This window comes from Hypanus sabinus, chromosome X2 (assembly GCF_030144855.1).
Source record: "Hypanus sabinus isolate sHypSab1 chromosome X2, sHypSab1.hap1, whole genome shotgun sequence".
Classification (NCBI taxonomy): Eukaryota; Metazoa; Chordata; class Chondrichthyes; order Myliobatiformes; family Dasyatidae; genus Hypanus; species Hypanus sabinus.
The window spans coordinates 4692043-4711750 of NC_082739.1; the positions used below are offsets into that span (position 1 = coordinate 4692043).

Consider the following 19708-nt stretch of genomic DNA (forward strand, 5'->3'; position numbering starts at 1 on the left):
CAGGCACTCACCACTCTCTGCATAAAAAACTTACCCCTGACATCTCGGTACCTACTTCCAAGCACCTTAAAACTGTTCCCTCTCGTGATAGCTATTTCAGCCATGGGAAAAAGCCTCTGACTATCCACACAATCAATGCCTCTCATCATGTTATACACCTCTATCTAGTCACCTCTCATCCTCTGTCGCTCCAAGGAGAAAAAGCTCCTATTCTCACCTATTCTCACTCAACCTATTCTCACAAGGCATGCTCCCCAATCCAGGCAACATCCTTGTAAATCTCCTCTGCACCCTTTCTGACTTCCACATCCTTCCTGTAGTGAGGCGACCAGAACTGAGCACAGTACTCCAAGTGGGGTCTGACCAGTGTCCTATATAGCTGCAACAGACCTCTCAGCTCCTAAACTCAATCCCACGATTGATGAAGGCCAATGCACCGTGTGCCCTCTTAACCACAGAGTCAACCTGTGCAGCAGCTTTAAGTGCCCTATGGACTTGGACCCCAAGATCCCCCTGATTCTCCACACTGCCAAAGTCTTACCATTAATACTATATTCTGCCATCATATTTGACCTAACACAATGAACCACCTCACACTTATCTGGGTGAACTCCATCTGCCTCTTCTCAGCCCAGTTTTGTATGCTATCAATGTCGCACTATAACCTCTGACAGCCCTCCACACTATCCACAACACCCCCAATTTTTGTGTCATCAGCAAATTTACTAACCCATCCCTCCACTTCCTCATCCAGGTCATTTATAAAAATCATGAAGAGTAGAGGTCCCAGAACAGATCCCTGAGGCACACCATTGGTTACCAACCTCCATGCTGAATATCACCTGTCTAGAACCACTCTTTGCCTTCTGTGGGTAAGCCAATTCTGGATCCACAAAGCAATGTCCCCTTGGATCCCATGCCTCCTTACTTTCTCAATAAGCCTTGCATGGGATACCTTATCAAATACCTTGCTGAAATCCATATACACTATATTTACTGGTCTACCTTCAGCAATATGTTTAGTCACATCCTCAAAAAATTCAATCAGGCTCATAAGGCACGACCTGCCCTTGACAAAGCCATGCTGACTATTCCTAATCACATTATGCCTCTCCAAACGTTCATAAATGCTGCCTCTCAGGATCTTTCCCATCAATTTACCAACCATTGAAGTAAGACTCACTGGTCTATAATTTCCTGGGCTATCTCTACTCCCTTTCTTGAATAAGGGAACAACATTTGCAACCCTCCAATCCTCTGGAACCTCCCCCGTCCCCACTAATGATGCAAAGATCATTGCCAGAGGCTCAGAAATCTCCTCCCTCACCTCCCACAGTGGCCTGGGGTATATCTCGTCAGGTCCCCGGCGACTTATCCAATTTAATGCTTTCCAAAAGCTCCAGCACATCCTCTTTCTTAATGTTTATATGCTCAAGCTTTTCAATCCACTGTAAGTTATCCCTACAATCACCAAGATCCTTTTCCGTAGTAAATACTGAAGCAAAGTATTCATTAAGTACCTCAGCGATCTCCTCCGGTTCCATACACACTTTTCCACTGTCACACTTGATTGGTCCTATTCTCTCACGCCTTATCCTCTTGCTCTTCACATACTTGTAGAATGCCTTGGGGTTTTTTTTAATCCTGCTCGCCAAGGGCTTCTCATGGCCCCTTCTGCCTCTCCTAATTTCATTCTTAAACTCCTTCCTGCTAGCCTTATAATCTTCTAGCTCTCTATCAGTACCTAGTTTTTTGAACCTTCCGTAAGCTCTTTTTGCTTCTTGACTAGATTTTTAACAGCCTTTGTACACCACAGTTCCTGTACCCTACCATCCTTTCCCTGTCTCATTGGAACATACCTATGCAGAACACGGCACAAATTTCCCCTGAACCCTCGCCACATTTCTGCCATACATTTCCCCGAGAACATCTGCTCCCAATTTATGCTTCCAAGTTCCTGCCTGATAACTTCATATTTCCCCTTACTCCAATTAAACACTTTCCGAATTTGTCTGTTCCTATCCATCTCCAATGCTATGGTAAAGGAGATAGAATTGTGATCACTATCTCCAAAATGCTCTCCCACTGAGAGACCTGACGCCTGACCAGGTTCACTTCCTAATACCAGATCAAGTACAGCCTCTCCTCTAATTAGTTTATCTACATATTGTGTCAGAAAACCTTCCTGAACACACCTAACAACTCCACCCCAACTAAACCCCTTGGTCTAGGAAGATGCCAATCAATACTTGGGAAACTAAAGTCTCCCACCACAACAACCCTGTTAATATTACACCTTTCCAGAATCTGTCTCCCTATCTGCTCCTCGATGTCCCTGTTCCTATTAGATGGTCTATAAAAAAACACCCAGTAGAGTTATTGACCCCTTCCTGTTTCTAACTTCCACCACAGAGACTCAGTAGACAATCCCTCCATGATTTCCTCCTTTTCTACAGCCATGACACTATCTCTGATCAGCAGTTGCACACTCCCACCTCTTTTGCCTCTCTCCCTGTCCTTTCTGAAACAACTAATGGCTGGCACTGAAGTAACCATTCTTGCCCCTGAGCCATCCAAGTCTCTGTAATGGCCACAACATCATAATTCCAAGTACTAATCCACACTCCAAGTTCATCTGCTTTGTTCATGATGCTTCTCACATTAAAATAGACACATCTCAAAACCATAGGTCTGAGCATATCCCTTCCCTATCACCTGCCTGTCCTTCCTCTCACACTGTCTCCAACCTTTCTCTATATGTGAGCCAACCGCCCCTTCCTCCGTCTCTTCAAGTTTGGTTACCACCCCCCAGCAATCCTAGTTTGAATTCTCCCTAAAAGCCTTAGCAAATGTCCCCTCAGATTAAAGTGCAACCGTTCTTTTTGTACAGGTCATGCATGCCCCAAAAAGGTCCCAATGATCCAGAAATCTGAATCACTGCCCCTGCTCCAATCCTTCAGCCACGTATTTCTCCTCCACCTCACTCTATTCCTATATTCACTGTCACATGGCCACCTCACTCTATTCCTATCCTCACTGTTGTGTGGACATGTTAAACCAGTTGCACTCAAAGGTCTGTTCTGTGCTGAACATTCTATGTAATCCTATGCTACAACTGTAGTAAACTGTGGTAAAGAGAGGCAGCAGCAACCAAAGCCCGATCTGCCATCTGGAACTACCTGTGCTGAATGCGGAAGAACTTTCAAAGCCAAGATTGGACTCATAAGCCACTTGAGAGCCCATAAATAGATCAACAGAATGAAGACCATCATCCTTGACCTCGAGGGATAGCCACGACGAGTAAACCAGAAAGACGATTAATATACTGAATGCAAAGTAAACAAAGGAGAACAAATGATATATTAACATTGATCAGTACAGAAAATGCAATATAAGTGGCAAAAATTCTGAGTAGATAAAACATGAGAATCTAGCTTCAGTGCGGAAAGAGGTGGCACTACGAAATTTTAAAATCGGCATTTTGAAGGTAGGATATTTGCATCCTCCACTTCCAGCATTTTAATTTTTTATTTGACATATAGTGATTACAAATCCAAAACCACTGCAGGTACTGTGGATGGTGAGATAGGCTACATTTTGGACATGTGTGAATCTAAACCATCAATAAGTTATACCTGACACAACACTGATGGTAAAAGGATTTTGCTGAGCTCTTTATTTTTCTTCTGTCTCTCTCTCTCTCTCTCTCTCACACACACACACACACACACACACACACCTCAGATAATTACTAAACTGCTCAAGCAACTAGGAATTAATTTGGTGTTGCTTTTTGTGAATCCCAGAGGGGAAAATCTAATTACTGTTACCCGATTCGTTCTGCCAGCAGGGGTGGTATTTCATCTATACCACAGCTGGAGAATATACTGGAGATATAATCTTTAACCCTGGGAGTAGTAAGGCAATATTAAAAGTATCTACACACATGCCTCAAAAACATAGAAATGACTGGAAATTAAACAAGCAATGAGTGGATTCACAGATTCCTATTCTACGTTAACAATCAATGCTTCAGAGTAAATGCAGAGGAAGAAACCGCTATCATTGTCAGGTCATGCATAGAAAAATACATCTCCTTTAAAATCATTCTTGCCATAGATACTCAAAGCTGGAGACTTTCTGATCTTTGGAGACTTCTCTTATACAAGTATCTGAGAACAGAAAATCAAACACATAAAGAGACGATATGAAACCCTTCAGACTGTGCATGGGTAAACATACTGCAGCGGCCGACTATAATCAAGCACTCGCAACACTGCATGATGTCGTCTGCAGACAAAAGACAACCAATACTGATGCATTTCATATTATAGTCAAAGAATTCAACCAGGCCAGTATGAAGAAAACCTTGCCCAACTATCACCAGCATATAAACTGTCACATCAGAGGTCCCAATCTTCTAGACCACTGTTATACAGAGATAAGGAACGCTTACCGTTCTTTGCCCTGACCACATTTTGGCAAATCGGATCATTTGGCTGTCCTCCTCCTACTTGCACTCAGGGAGAGCCTAAAAAGCAAGGCTCCGGAGACCAGGACAACTAAGAGGTGGGCAGGGGAGGCAGAGGAATGATTACATAATTGCTTTGAGTCAATGGACTGGACTGTGTTCAAGCACTCATCTGTGGATCTGAATGGCTGTAAATGATTTTATTAAAACAGGTATAGATGAGTGTGCCCCCACTAAGCCATTCAGAGTCTTCCCCAATCAAAAGACCTGGATGAACCATGAGATTTGAAATTTGCTGAGGGCCAAATCAGAGGCATACAAGTCTGGAGACCAAGAAAGCTACAAGAGGTGCAGGTACGATCTCCAGGAAGCCACCTCTCAGGCGAAGTGAAGATTCTGGACCAAATTTAAATCAACAAGGGATGCTCGACAGCTGTGACAGGGCTTGAATGCTACCACCTCTTTCAAAGCTAAATCAAGCAACATGACAGACAGCAGGGATTCACTTCTAGATGAGCTGACTTTGACCATCAGAACATGGAGGAATTCAACACAAACCCCCACATCTCCCGATGATCCTTTGATCGCAGCTTCTTAAGCTGATTTGCAGGTGGCCTTCGGTAGGGTGAATCCACGGAAAGCAACCAGACCGGATGGGGTACCTGGCCATGTATTAAAGACCTGTGCTGACCAACCAGCTGGTATGTTCACTGAGATTACTGACCTCTTGCTTTACCAGTGTGTGGTATCCACCTGCTTCAAGCAGGCATTAATAATACCAAGAAGAACGTGGTGACCTGCCTTATTGACTAATGTCCATTGATGAAGTGACTTAAAAGGCTGGTGATGAAACATATTAGCTCCTGCCTGAGACGCAACTTGGATCCACTCTAATTGGCCTACTGAAACAACAGAGCCATAGCACATTCCATCTCTTTGGCTCTTCACTCAATCCTGGAACATCTGGACAGCAAAGATGCATTCATCAGGATGCTCTTTATCAACTACAGCTCAACATTCAATAGCATCACCCCCTCAAAATTAATCAATAAGCTCCAAGATCTTGGCCTCAATACCTCCTTCTGCAATTGGATCCTGGATGTCCTCACTTGCCGACCCCAGTCAGTTCAGATTGGCAACAACGTCTTCTCCACAATCTCCATCATCACAGATGTACCACACAGTTGTATGCTTAGACCCCTGCCCCTAATCTACTTGCTTTACACCTATGATTGTGTGGCAAAACACAGCTCCAATATCATATTCAAGTTTGCCGATGACACCACTGTTGTGGGCCGAATCAAAAGTGGTGATGGATCCGCATTTTGGAGGGAGATTGAAAATTTGGCTGAGTGGTGTCATAACAACTTTTCACTCAATGTCAGCAAGACTAAGGAACTGACTAGATTTCAGGAGAGGGGATCAGAGGTCTGCAAGCCGGTTCTTATCAGAGGATCAGAGGTGGAGAGGGTTAGCAGTTTTAGGTTCAGAAGTATGGTTTTGCGACAGAGAAGAGAGTTAAGGGTGAGGTTAGGATTCAGGGACAGGGATATATGAAAATTAAGAGCTTAGACTCTGTTTTGCATTTGAAGACCAGTGACAGGGACATGGTACATCCATGGTTGGATGCTGGCTGTAGGGCAGCAGTGAATGAACGAGGGACCTCCAGATCAGTGGGTTCCAAAGTTCTGTGGCAGACAGGAGGAACGAGTTCCGGCGATCCCACGGGTTTGTGAATCAGTGAGACAGGAGTAAATAGTATATTTTATGTATTGTACTGTACTGCTGCTGCAAAAAACACATTTCACAACATATGTCGGTGATATTAAACCTGACTGTGATTCAGAGCTATGTAAATAAACTGAGAGCATCCAGTTAAGTTCTGGTAACTCTATTACTGTCAAATGGATAGTAGAAAGGGCAAATAAAATCAAATGTAGTATCTCAGGTCAGGCCTCAAGAAGGCAGATGGATTGCTAGTACTCTGGGGTTGTTTGAACTTTCTAATGACACTAAGGCTTATTTTGTGGTTTCCCTCCCTTTTTAAGAATGAAAAATAAATACATTGTTTCACACTAATAAACTGATAGTGTCAAAATTAAGTCACAGAACTGGCTCTAAACAAAGCTATTTATATATGGGTCCTGGCGTGATCTAAATATAAGTAACATCATGCTGAATTATATCAAACACAAGTTGGATTAGAGTTGTAGGCAGCACACCCTAGGAAAGCCGTGACAACGTTAGAGAGGGTGCAGAGGAGATTTATGAGGAAGTTGCTGCAGCTTGAGAATTGTTGAAAAGGGAGTTGGTATGATGGAGTTGTTTTCATGTGGAACAAAAGAGACGAGGAGAGATTTAATTGAAGTGTATAAAAAATTATAAAATTTGACAGCTTGGAAAAGTGTAAATAAAGCATAAGGGAAGGAAAGTACAGAAGAGGTTATTGAAGTCTCCAGAATAAAGAATAAAACACAAATTTAGAAAGGTACAAGAACTTAACTTTAAGGCAACAGGGAGCCAATATTGAAAAGGATAGTGAATACAGGACTGAAGATGCTATATTTGAATATGGTAGATGATCTTGTAGCACAATTAGAAATTGGCAGGTATGATGTTGTGGGCATCACAGGGTTGTGGTTGAAAGAAGATCACAGCTGGGAGTTTAACATCAAAGGATACAGATTGTATCAGAAGTGGGTGGGGCGGGTTTGTTAGTAAAAATTTAATCAAATCCTCAGAGCCTGACATAGGATCAGATGCCAAATCATTATGAGTAGAATTAAGAAACTACAAAGGTAATAATAACTTGGAGTTTTATAGAGGCCTCTGAATAGTAGCTAGGATATGGTGTATAAATTATAACAGGAAATAGAAAAGACATTAAAAAAAAAGGAGTGTTGTGATGGTCATAGGTCATTTCAATATGCAGGTAAATTGCAAAAATTAGGTTGCTGCCAGATTGCAAGTGAAGGAATTTGTAAGAAATGGCTTTTTAGAGCAGCATGTGGTTGAGCCTACTAGGGAAAAGGCAACTGTAGATCGGGTGTTATGCAATGAACTAGATTTAACTAGGGTGCTTAGGAGGCAGTGATCATAATATGATTGAATTCACTCTGCAGTTTGAGAAGGGGAAGCTAAAGTCAGATGAATCAGAATTCCAGTGGAATAAAGGAAACTATAAAGGCATGAGAGGGGAGTTGGCCAAAGTTGATTGCAAGGGGACACTAGCAGGGATGATGGCAGAACAATAATGGCTGGAATTTCTGGGAGCAATTCCGAAGGTGCAGGAGAGATTCATCCCAAAGAACTATTCGAAAGGGATGATAAGAAAACTGTGGTTGACAAGGGAAGTCAAAGGCAACATAAAAGCAAAAGAGAGAACATACAATATTGTAAAAGCCGCAGGAAGTTAATGGTTAGGAAGTTTTCCAAAAACCAACAGAAGGCAACTAAAAAAAGCAATAAGGGATAAACAGATGAAGTATGAAGGTAGGCTAGCCAATAATATAAATGAGGATATCAAAAATATTTTCAGATATATAAAGAGTAAAGGAGAGGCAAGAATGGGCATTGGCCTGCTGGAAAATAATGTTAGAGAGGTAGTAATGGGGGACAAGCAAATGGCGGACAAAATGACCTAGTGATTTGTGTCAGTCTTCACTGTGGAAGACACCAGCAGCATGCCAGAAATTTGAGGATGCTGTGGATGTCTGTGGAGGCTAATTCATTTCAAAAGTTACAGGGAGAAGGGAGGAGAATTAGGTTGAGAGGGAAAATAAATCATTCATAATTGAATGGGAGAGCAGACTCAATGAGTCGAATGGACTAATTCTGCTCCCCAAGTCTTATGGTCTTATTGTGTGGCATCTGTATAGGATGTATAGGATAATTATGATCGATCCATTACCCTTAGCAGAAAGGTCAATAACTAGGGAGCACAGATTTTTGACATGTGGTAGATGCTTGGAAGTAGGTACGGGGGTGGGGGGGGGTGGTGGTGGTGTCAGAGGCAAGTTTTTCCACACAGAGAGTGGTGGGTGCATGGAATGCACTGCCAGTGAAGGTGGAAGAGGTGGATACCATAGGGTCTTTTTAAGAGACACTTACTACAGATAGGTACATGGAGCTTAGAAAAATAGAGGGCTAAACAGCTAGGAAATTTTAGGCAGCTTCTAGAGTAGGTTACATGGTCGGCACAACATTGTGGGCTGAAGGGCCTGTAATGTGCTATAGATTTTCTATGTTTCTATTAGGGAAGAACTGGAGTCACCCAAAGATATAGTGGGAATCTAGAATTCTAGCCGGAGAGAGAGGTGATGCAGAAACCCTTTTCACATAGAGAAGAATGTGAAGAATGACGGGTGACCTCATTCAAATGGTGAAAAGTCTTAACAGAGTGGGTGTAGAGAGGATGTTTCCTATGATGGGAGAGTCTAGGACCAGAGCACACAGCCTCATAACAGAGGGGTGTACTTTTAGAATGGAAATGAGAAGGAATTTCTTTAGCCAAAGTGGTGAATCTGTGAAATTTGTTGCCACAGGCAGTTGTTGATGCCATGCCTTTATGTATATTTAAGGCAAAGGTTTAAAGATGCCTGATTGGTCAAGGCATGAAGGGATATGGTGGGAAAGCAGGAGACTGGGGCTGAGAGGAATAATAGATCAGGCATGATGAAGTGGCAGAGCTGACTCGATGGGTCAAATGGCCTATTTCTGCTTCTATATTTTATGGTCTTATGGTCTAAGAATCTGCTCAAGCAACTAAAAATGATAACCAAAACTACAAAAGAGGCCCTAGGAAGTAGGATTAATTTAATTAGCGCCATTATTGGCTGGCATATTCATCAAACAAACTATCTCCTCAATACTAGAAATTTCTGATTTTCTCAAGTTAGCAGTGACCAATTCCATTGATGAATGGACTAATTCCATTTAGGGTCATCAGGTTTCTACTATTGTTCAATGATGATTCCAATCAGTTAATACAGGAAGGTATCCCAGCATGCCTGGATCTTTCAGACACAAAGTGCAATGGGAGAAAAAGACCACTAAAAGAAAATACAGCTGGTGCCATGTGATATAAATAAAATAAGCACTACACTTGGAGTCTCTGTGAGTTATAGTTATTTAAAGACATTAATCTGATATTGGGGCTAAGATGATGAACAGGCACAAACAAATAAAACTTTCAAGATGCTCAAGGTTATGCAAATGACTGAGAAACATTGCTGCCATGTGATCACTTGCAGCATTAATAGTCCGCAATCAAACACAGAGTGATATAAAACCAGTCTGGAATAATTAAATCACAACTGTTAGTCCTCTGGTGTCTATATTATTTGATAGCTAACAGTGCACACTGGATAGTGCTACTGACATGATAGTCATCTTCAGTGATAGAGGTAAAAACATCAATTCCAACAAACTTCACAGTGCAGATTAAAAAGAGACCCATTCAAATCACCCAGCTTTGCATTTGGTTATATCAACATTTAGAAGACACTGATTGACAAATGTCTAAAATCATACACATTGTTGCGCTGAACTCTGAAATTAAAGAAAACAACATCCCACCAGTAAACCATACTAAATCATTGCCTTTAATATACACTCAGTAGCCCCTGTATTAGGTACACCTGCTCATTAATGCAAATACCTAATCATCCAATCGTGTGGCAGCAACTCAATACATAAAAGCACGCCAACATGGTCAAGTGGTTCAGTTGTTCAGACCAAATGTCAGCATGGGGAAGAAGTATGATTGAAAGTGACTTTGACTGTGACATGATTGCTGGTGTCAGACAGTGTGGTTTGAGTTTCTCAGAAACTGTTGGAATTTTCACACACCACAGTCTTTAGAGTTTACAGAGAAAAAACATCCAGTGAGTAGCAGTTCTGTGGGTGAAAATGCCTTGTTAATGAGAGAGGTCAGAAGAGAATGGCCGGACTGGTTCAAACTGACAGGAAGGCGACAGTGACTCAAAATTCCAGGTATGCAGAAGAGCATCTCTGAATACACATGTTGAACCTTGAAGTGGATGGGCTACAGCAGGAGAAGACCACACTGGGTTCCACTCCTGTACCTAATAAAGTGGTCAGTGAGTAGGTCTAACTATAGTATTTTTCAATAGGAAACAAGTATGAAAGACAAATGGCACTTAGCAAAATCAGTCAACAGACTCAATCAAACAAATCCATTTCAAAATTATACTGACAAATCCTTTGAATATTAAACACTCATTTCCATACCAATTTCATAATGTTAATTGTCTCTCAAATGTATAATGATTTCTTGCAAGGCAAGTTCCCTTTAGAATTTCCAAAAGTCATAGGCTGTGTAAGCATCAAGCCACTTTCTATGAACAGCTCAATTGTACTGTAAGATTTCAAACTATCAATTTCATTTTTCAGAGTAACACACCCAAAATGCTGGATGGCCTCTTCCTGATGAAGGGTCTTGGCCTAAAATGTTGACCGTTTATTTCTCTTTATATTCCTGATGAAGGGTCTCAGTCTGAAATGTCATCTCTTTATTCCTCTCCAAAAGATGCTACCTGACCTACCAAGTTCCTCTGACATTTTGTGTGTGCTTGTCTGGATTTCCAGCATCTGCAGAGTCTCTTGTGTTTACTCTCATTTTCTAATTCCTTCTTTGTTTTCAATCAGAATCAGAATCAGGTTTAATGTCACTAGCATATGCCTTGAAATTTGTTGGCTTTGGGGCAGCAGGACAGTGCAATACATAATTTCAGAAAAAACAACCTGAATTACAGTAAATATACAGGGGAAGAAGCTAATCCTGATATTGCCAGTGGAGATGGAGAGATAGATGTATCAAAATTAGAAGCAGTGCAGGCCATCCATGAGGGAAAGGATCCCAGTGTAAAACACTTAAAAGTACTTTTTCACTTCTGTACAAGACAATACTCTAATAAAGAATACACCTAGATTTGGCTTCACTTTTAAACATCTGTTTTCTTTTCTTTCTGTATTTGTAGTTTTGTTGTCTTTGTTGTGTGTGGCTTTTCAATGATTCTATTGTGTTTTGTTGTATATATTGTGTATGCCCATAAGAAAATGAATCTCAGGGTTGTATATGGTGACACAAACATATACTGTATATACACATACACATACATATATACATACACACACACTTTGATTATATATTTACTTTGAACTTGAAACCGAGAGAAAAAGAACAGGAAATACATGAGGACAAAGGGAGATAGACGTATACCTTTCAAACACACTGAAGTGTCTTACAAGACAGGATGATTTTATGATGCAAGCCTCAAGTGGCAAATCAAAATCACCCATCTACCATGATAAATGAATCTTAGAACATGATGCGAACAATCTCTCTCTTGCACATCAAAATTAAAAAATATCCAGTGTTGAATAATCTGTGGCTGCCACAATCAAACGGCTATAAAGTTGGAAGGTAACAGACAGACAGTCTGACTTGGTAGTTATTAACATTAAAAAGAAACGGCTGATAAAGGTAAAATGACATCAGGCTTTGCTCGGCTCTGTCACAGCAGAAGTATATAGATGATGATGGGACTTTGTTCTCTATTTTATCTAAGGAGCTGAACAAACAACAGATGGCAAATTCTCAAAGCTGTTGGTTCGCTTGTGCCTGATCTGGACAATGCTTCTCAGTGGTGTCCTACTGCCCCCTTCTGGAAGACTCAAGCTAAAACTGTTTTCAGAACAAAAGAGAAGGATAAGTTATTGTAGCCATCACATATTATCAAAGTCAAAGGGAAGTTATATTCTTCCAAAGTGGAAACAAGGAAAAATTCAAATCTTGGTAAAAGTCAAGGTTCTTTCTGCCCAAATGAGCTTGACAATTTCTCATTTTTTTCAGAACATAGCAAGGCTGCGTTATTATTATTTATTTATTATTATTTGGTTTTTTTAAGTATTTGTAGTTTGTCTTCTTTTGCACATTGGTTGTTTGTCAGTCTTTGTGTGTCCTTTTTTCCATTGGTTCTATTGCATTTCTTTGTACTTACTGTGAAGGCCTGCAAGAAAATTAATCTCAGGGCAGGATATGGTTATATATAACAAATTTACTTTGAATGTTGAAGGCTAATGGAGTGACTCAGTGAATAATGCATCTTCTTGTTCTTGACAACAATTTTAAAAATCTGTTTTATTTACCCACACTGAAGCTTCCACTTGAGAATATACATTTTCAGCTTTTTGATAAAAATGGCATTCTATGTATAATCTTCTGAAGTTAATGAGTAGGTCTAAATAATTATCCTGAGCGCATTTGTCAGTAATTAGCTCCTAGGAAGCAAATAAAAACTTGGTAACACAATATTACTAAATCAAGCTGAGACTCGGCTTCGATGTTGTTATTGTCTGCATCATCTTCTTTTAATGTTACAATACTGCTTAGTACATCTACCATACAACTAACGCAAGCCTGTACCTTTTAATTCAAAGCATATTATTGCCATAATTTAGCACAAAATTCTTGCTGCTTTTGGCATTCCACCTTTTAAGTATAAAACAACACATCAGAATTATCTGTATTCATTATTAAACAGTGATATTCCTTCCCATAAGTTGAATGCAGCTGTTATGCTGATTTGTGACATTTATAACCGATGTTTGACTGCTGTGGTCTCGTACACTGTCAGAACTGATGTGAATTATTAGCTTAAAACATTGACTTCACATATACAGTACGTTAAATTCAATCTTTACAATTTCAACATTTATGTCTATTATATGAGTAACAATTGAAAACAGGTCAACAGAAACAGTAAGTTAGTAGTAATAAGGACAAATATCAGCAACAGTACAACATAAAAACACAAGAGATTCGGCAAATGCTGGAAATCCAGCAACAAAACACATACAAAATGCTGGCAGAACTCAGGCAGCATCTATGGAGAGGAATAAAGAGCTGCTCGGGCCGATACCCTATATCAGGATTTGCAACATTTTGCTTACATCTTCCAGATTCCACAACCTATTTTTTTTTAAAGATTCCTTATAGTATAGGAATTGAGCACTGTGAATTTGGCCTGCACCTTTGGAATGAATCACATACGTTTATGTAAAAATACAAAAACAATTGGGCAATATAATCAGATTTTGACTTTTGATGGGGGGGGGGGGAATTCCGCTTCAAAATGAAAATTAAAATGTCAACTTACCTCATATTCAAAACCAATGCCAAGCGATTCCACATCTAAATGGAAGTTTTTCATGAGCTGAGCAGTATCGGAGGGACTCTGAGAATAAATTATTTCAAGTGAGTTGCTTATTCATGTGAAATTCTCAAATAAACCATCTAGCATTTTCCTTAAGTGGCTTCTCTAGCATACTAACAACGTCTTGGATCCAAGCAGCAACAACAAAGTTACTTTACATTAAATCAGTTTGAAAGATGCTATTTTTGACTACAAATGCCAACCCACGACATATCAAACCAACCTGCATAAATAATGCATATAATATTAACATTCAGAAACATCATGCAACAACTCCCCTTTCAGAAGAACTGCCTGAACAAGGAACACTATTTGTCTCATTGTCCATTGGTAAAATCACACAGTAATTTACACGGCACTGAACTTAAACCCAAATGGCCTTTTGACTCTTTATTCGCTTTTTTTTTATAAAGATTGTTGAGAACAGTATTGTGGCATTTAAATTTTTCATGAAAATTGTGTGTACCCAGGCACCACCTGCAAATATTTACAGATAAAACATGGTAAATATCTTTCCAGAATTAAAGTTTAAAAACATTGAATGCAGGAAGAGAAATGGTGTGTTAATAAGTCAGCAAATTCAGAGAAACAAAAGAAACCAACACCTAAATCCCAGTTTTCTCAAGCTCGTCCAGGGTACTAGAGCTTTAAGATATTTGGATATATTCTGAAAACCAAATTTCAAAATCTAACACATGCAAAATCAAGGTATAAAATATGATAGCAGAAAACATACTTTATATTTTGTTAACTGGAAACTACAAAATGTTTTATCAGTTGTTGAGTTGATTATTACCATCATACGACATGACGTTATCAACATTTTACATTATAACATTTTTACATTATAATTAGTGCTGCTGAAAATCATCACCCTTCATGTAATTCCAGAAGTTAATTGCAGCTTTAATTACATTATAAAATATTGATGGAATGAAAACAGAGTGAGGGGATTACAGAGAGGGGAGGCAGGAAAAACAAAGTAACTATCTGGAGCAGAGGGGGCTAGCAGAAGTGTGGGTGGGGGGAATAAAGGGAGCAGGTGAAAGGAGGGTGAAAGGGCAGGAGAAGGAAGAGGGAACGTGTTTCAGCAGTTTCCAACCTTATGTTGGATAATGTTCCCGGTCACATAAGTCATTAAAGAGGGACAGCACCTCTAGTCTAGCCTGCATACAGACATAACTTGTCATAAATATTTTACTTTATCACCACACATTGGCAAAACATTTAAAAAGCAGACTTGGCAGATTTGAACTATGAATATATGATGCCTGCTACATGCTGTATGCCTATGCCTTATAGTCTTCATGAGATGCATTTTGAACCTTGAAGACTGAACTTGAACAATGAACTTGAAGACAAGGACCTCTACCTTTTCATTAAAGGTATTCTCATATTTTAAAATAATATTTTAGCTTTGGGTAATATCAGCAAAGACTGCCTTTCCCAAATACCTTTGAGTAATCTGAGGTCTTTACATTTGTGATTTTTTTTTATTATATAACTGACTGGACCACCTTATAGAGCTTAAGAAATTTACCTACATGGTGTGGAACTGGAGTTGCACTTGGGCAGTTTGAGAAAAGATGCAAGATTCCCTTTCCCCCAGGTCACTGTACATATGGGCTTATAATGAGATTCTGGTTGTTCTCTATCACCTTTCTGATGCCAATTCACAAGCTAACAAGCTCCTTCTTAAGCTCACTACTAGCCTCAGTAAATGGTGAACAGTCATTTAGATAAAAGCTAATTTAGTGTTACAGCCACTACACCAATGTAGCTACCTTATCTCTGCTCAGGTCTTCATCAGTTTCACTGAGGTCAGCTAGGTTCAGGGATATCTTCTCTTCAAGCTTGGCTCCCAGAAGAGTTTCCGTAAGGCCACTGGCTTTAGGGACCTTTAGTGCCACATAAACAAAATGGTTATTAGCCATGCAATAACTTTGTGCTGAAATACTTAAATATTTTTATCAAGCTTAAGATTACTTTTATAACTACACAATGCTCTCCAGCACAAGCTGACTTCTTTTTGACAAAAAACAATGGCAGAACAGCAGTTTGATCGCTTCTGTTGAATATTTCATTAAATTGCTATCATCAAATCAGCAGCAAACTGAAGATTACAAATCTCAACAATCCATCTACTCAGATTAATATTCAAGAGGTCACATTTTAGAGCTCCAAATATACTGCATTATCCTCTGCTATGTTCACTGCATATGGTATATTTAGATGACAATAGTTCTTTGGCTTAATCATCTTGTCATATTCTCACTTCAGCATCCTGACCTCAGCCACTTCAGGATTCCAACTGTTTGCCCTAACGTCATGAAACACTCTGGTTCCGTAGCTGCGTAAGTCTAGGGAAGACAATTTCCGGCCCCGCAAAACGTGTGAGATTGAGGTGTGAGCCCAACCCAAAACCCTGTTTGTGTGGTTGCTGCATAATTTGTCACTCTGTTACAAATAAGTACCATGAAATAACAGGCAGTACATCACATGCAAGTAAATGATTTAGCTTTATAATTCTTAATTTGACTAAAGGGTTAGTAAAGAAAAAGCAACAAAAAAGAAAAGGGCCCATTTTAATGAAACAGTCTAACGTGCACAAGTTGCAGCTCACGGTTTCCCCTTCGCCGATCCTCCTTCAGTCTCCCCGGCTTCATCAGATCATGGGCCCACCCTGGCATCTTCTCTCTTTATCGCCCCCGAACAAAAGACCCCGCTCACACCAGTGTCAGGCACACAACACGAAAACACACTCCCTTCATTGGACGGCTCACATTCCAAAGCACACATCACAACCCAAACACTGCTTCTACAGAAGGACCATTACGTTAGCAGTGAAACCTTTCCCAGGGTGTTACACTCTACCCCCACCAAAATTAGCCATCCTCATGACATTGAGATAATTTGCCACCCCTTTATACAAATTACAAAGTCCAACCTAGGTATAAATGGCAGTGACATAGCTCACCAAGGTGATAGATGCCACACTCTTGTTCCCCCAGTGCTACATAGGCCAGCCTATCTGGTGTTCTCCTGAATCTTTCAGACCTCCTTACCCCATCATCTTCAGGTTCAGACACTGCTTGGGATACTTCTGGTCTACATGGCGAAGCCTCCCCCTGTCTATCACTCGTGCCCTCCTGCAACTCGGACCGCTCTGCCACTTGGCTGAGCCCCGCTTCATCCCTTTCATGATCCCGCTGAAATCCAGACTGTCCACAGATAGTTCCCAACCACCCACCCCCCCCCCCCCCACCGATTTCACCCGACTCAGCGTCAGAAGGGTTGGGAATCTCTTCCTCAATTATTGGCGAGTTAGCAAAAGGCAGCATATTCTACACCCCCATTTTCTCATCCCCCAATTCTGTATCCCATTCAGGGGCGGGGTCCTTCAGTCACTCCTGTCGCCGCAGAGTCCTCTTACTAGGTGTAGACTTCAGTTCGGGCTCTGGGTCAACCCACATCTCTTGTCCCAGAGGCAGAAGGTTTGGCATCTGACTCTCCACTACATAGGGTGTAGCTGTCCACCGGTAAGCCAATTTATGTGCCCAAACATCAGATAATATGGCAAGTACCCGGTAGCTTCATTTCGTGTACAGTTACAGCAGTGGACCAGATGTCCAATATGTTGACTCCACTTATTCTTCTTGCCAATTTCCAAAGTTCTGAGCAGGTCTAGCAAGGTCTGATTAAATGTCTCGGGATGGGGATCACCCTGCGGGTGATAAGGGGTAGTCCTCAACTTCTCAACTCCAAGCATGCTGAGTAACTCATGCATGAGCCTACTCTCAAAATTCTGTCTCTGATCACTATGTATCCACCTGGGGAGGCCATAATAAATAAAATATTTCTCCCATAACTTTTTGGTCACCGTGGATGTTCTCTGATCCTTGGTAGGGAAAGCTTCATATATCTGGTGTAGTGATCTGTGATGACTAAGAGATTCGCCCCAATCTGGCTCAATTGACAGGAAATCCATTCACACCAGGTCAAGAGGCCCCACACTCTGCAAGTGAGACAATGGAGCGGCTCTTGTAGGCAGCATCTTCCTCCATGTGCATCGAATGCACGGCTTGCAGTATTCTTCAATCTCCGGCTTCATTTGGTGCCAGTATAATCAATCTCTGAGCAATCCATAGGTCTTTTCAACTCCCAAATGTCCAGAATCATCATGAAGTGAATTCAAAATAATCCTCCAATACTTCTCAGGCAGAACCAGCTGGGAACGCCAAGGCTGGTCTAGAGGCAATATGACCTGATACAGGATCTGAATCCTCAATTCCAGTCTGGGCCATCCTCTCAGTAATGGAGGCACTGCAGCATCCTCTTCTCCGCTTGGGCCACATCGCCTTTTTCAACCGCTGACCAAATAGTACTGATGCCCAGGTCATCTCACTCAACAGCTGCCACTTCCCCAGGACTCAATTCCAATAAACGGTTTGTTTTCAGAGCTCTGAATTGATCTACTGCTCGATCCTGCTCTCGCCTTCCCTCTGCCTTCACCGTGATGGAAAACTGACACATGGCTTTCATTCAACCCTCTCCCATTCTTCATCCCTGCCCAGCTCTTCATGCACACTTCGGGACATGGCATCAGCATCAATGTTCCAGCTTCCTGGCCGGTACTTCAGGCTGAAATCACAGGCAGACAATGCCGTCAACCACCGATGGCATGTGGCATCCAGTTTCGCCAAGGTCAGGATATAAGTTAGGCGACTGTTGTCTGTCCTCACCTCAAACTTGGACCACTAAGGTAGTCACTCACCTTATCCACCACAACCTATTTCAATGCCAGGAACTCCAACTTGTGCATGGGATAGCTTTTCTCAGAGGGCGACAGACTCTGGCTGACAAATGCAACAGGTCTCAACTCGGTGCCCTGATCCTGATACAAGGCATCCCCTAAGCCCTCTCTGCTGGCATCCATATGCAGTACACACAGCAATCGGGGGTCTATAAAAGCCAGCACAGGCGCCTGTGTCAGCAGCTCCTTCAGCGACTGAAAGGCCTCTTCATGTTTCGCATCCTTCCTCACTCCAAAAGGCTCCGAAGGGCTAAGGTACTCTTTACCCTCCTCTCCTTTTGTCCTCCTCCCTTTCTTCCCCAAGGGAGTGTAACCACCCAGAAGCTGCTTTACAGAGTGACTCGCTTTCGGGTAGCCCTTCACTAACCTCCAATAGTACCCACAGAACCCAAGGAACGAGCACAAAGTGCTGACAATCTGGGGCCTTGGCCATGTGGTTACCGCCTCCATCTTAGACAGATCCGTAACTACTCCAATCCGTGAGGCTATGTGCCCAACATAGCTGACAGATGTCTTACAGAACTGGCACTTGTCCAGGGAAAGCTTTAATCCTTCAGCTTTTAGGCGGCCCAGCACCTTCAGTAGCCTCGCCTCATGTTCCCCCAAGTTGGACTCAAACACTATGAGGTCATCCAGATACACCAATACCTCAAGCAAGTTCATATCCCCCACCATTTTCTCCATGACCTGCTGGAAGGTTGTAGGGGCTCCCGATATGCCCTGGGGCATCCTTTCAAACTGGAAGAATCCCAGTGGACATATAAATGCCATTTTCTCTTTGTCGGCCTCACTCATGGGGATCTGGTAACATCCACTTCTCAAGTCCAGCACACTGAACCACTTCGTACCACTCAAGCAGGCCAGTGCGTCTTCAATCCTCAGGACTGTATACTGGTCAGGGATGGTGCGCCTGTTCAGAGTCCTATAGTCCAACACTTCTGTATCTTCCCATTCTTCTTCCTGGGCACTACTACTGGGGACGCATAGGGGCTTCTGGACTCAATGATGATCCCAGCTTTCTTCAACTTACACAAATGCTGCTGAATGTCTTCAACCTCCGCAGGGGCCAGTCACTGTGACCCTTCTCTGAATGGGGTGTCCTTGGTCACCTGGATAGTGTGGCGAGTGCTCTTGGAACAACCCACATCAAACTCATCAGTAGAAAAAAGACACCTTCCAGTTTCA

The 19708-nt window shown here is 41.6% G+C and overlaps 1 protein-coding gene across 6 annotated transcripts in view; it reads right to left on the reverse strand.

The window, feature by feature from the left end:
* LOC132385093 (centrosomal protein of 164 kDa-like) overlaps positions 1-19708 on the reverse strand; it is a 288904-nt gene that overhangs the window by 171754 nt on the left and 97442 nt on the right. For all 6 annotated transcript variants that reach the window (XM_059956825.1, XM_059956827.1, XM_059956826.1 and 3 more), the window contains 2 exons: positions 15495-15608; positions 13654-13731 (listed from right to left, as the gene is read on the reverse strand). In XM_059956825.1, coding sequence (XP_059812808.1) covers positions 13654-13731; positions 15495-15608 — 192 coding nt within the window. The remainder of the gene's footprint in view (positions 1-13653; positions 13732-15494; positions 15609-19708) is intronic.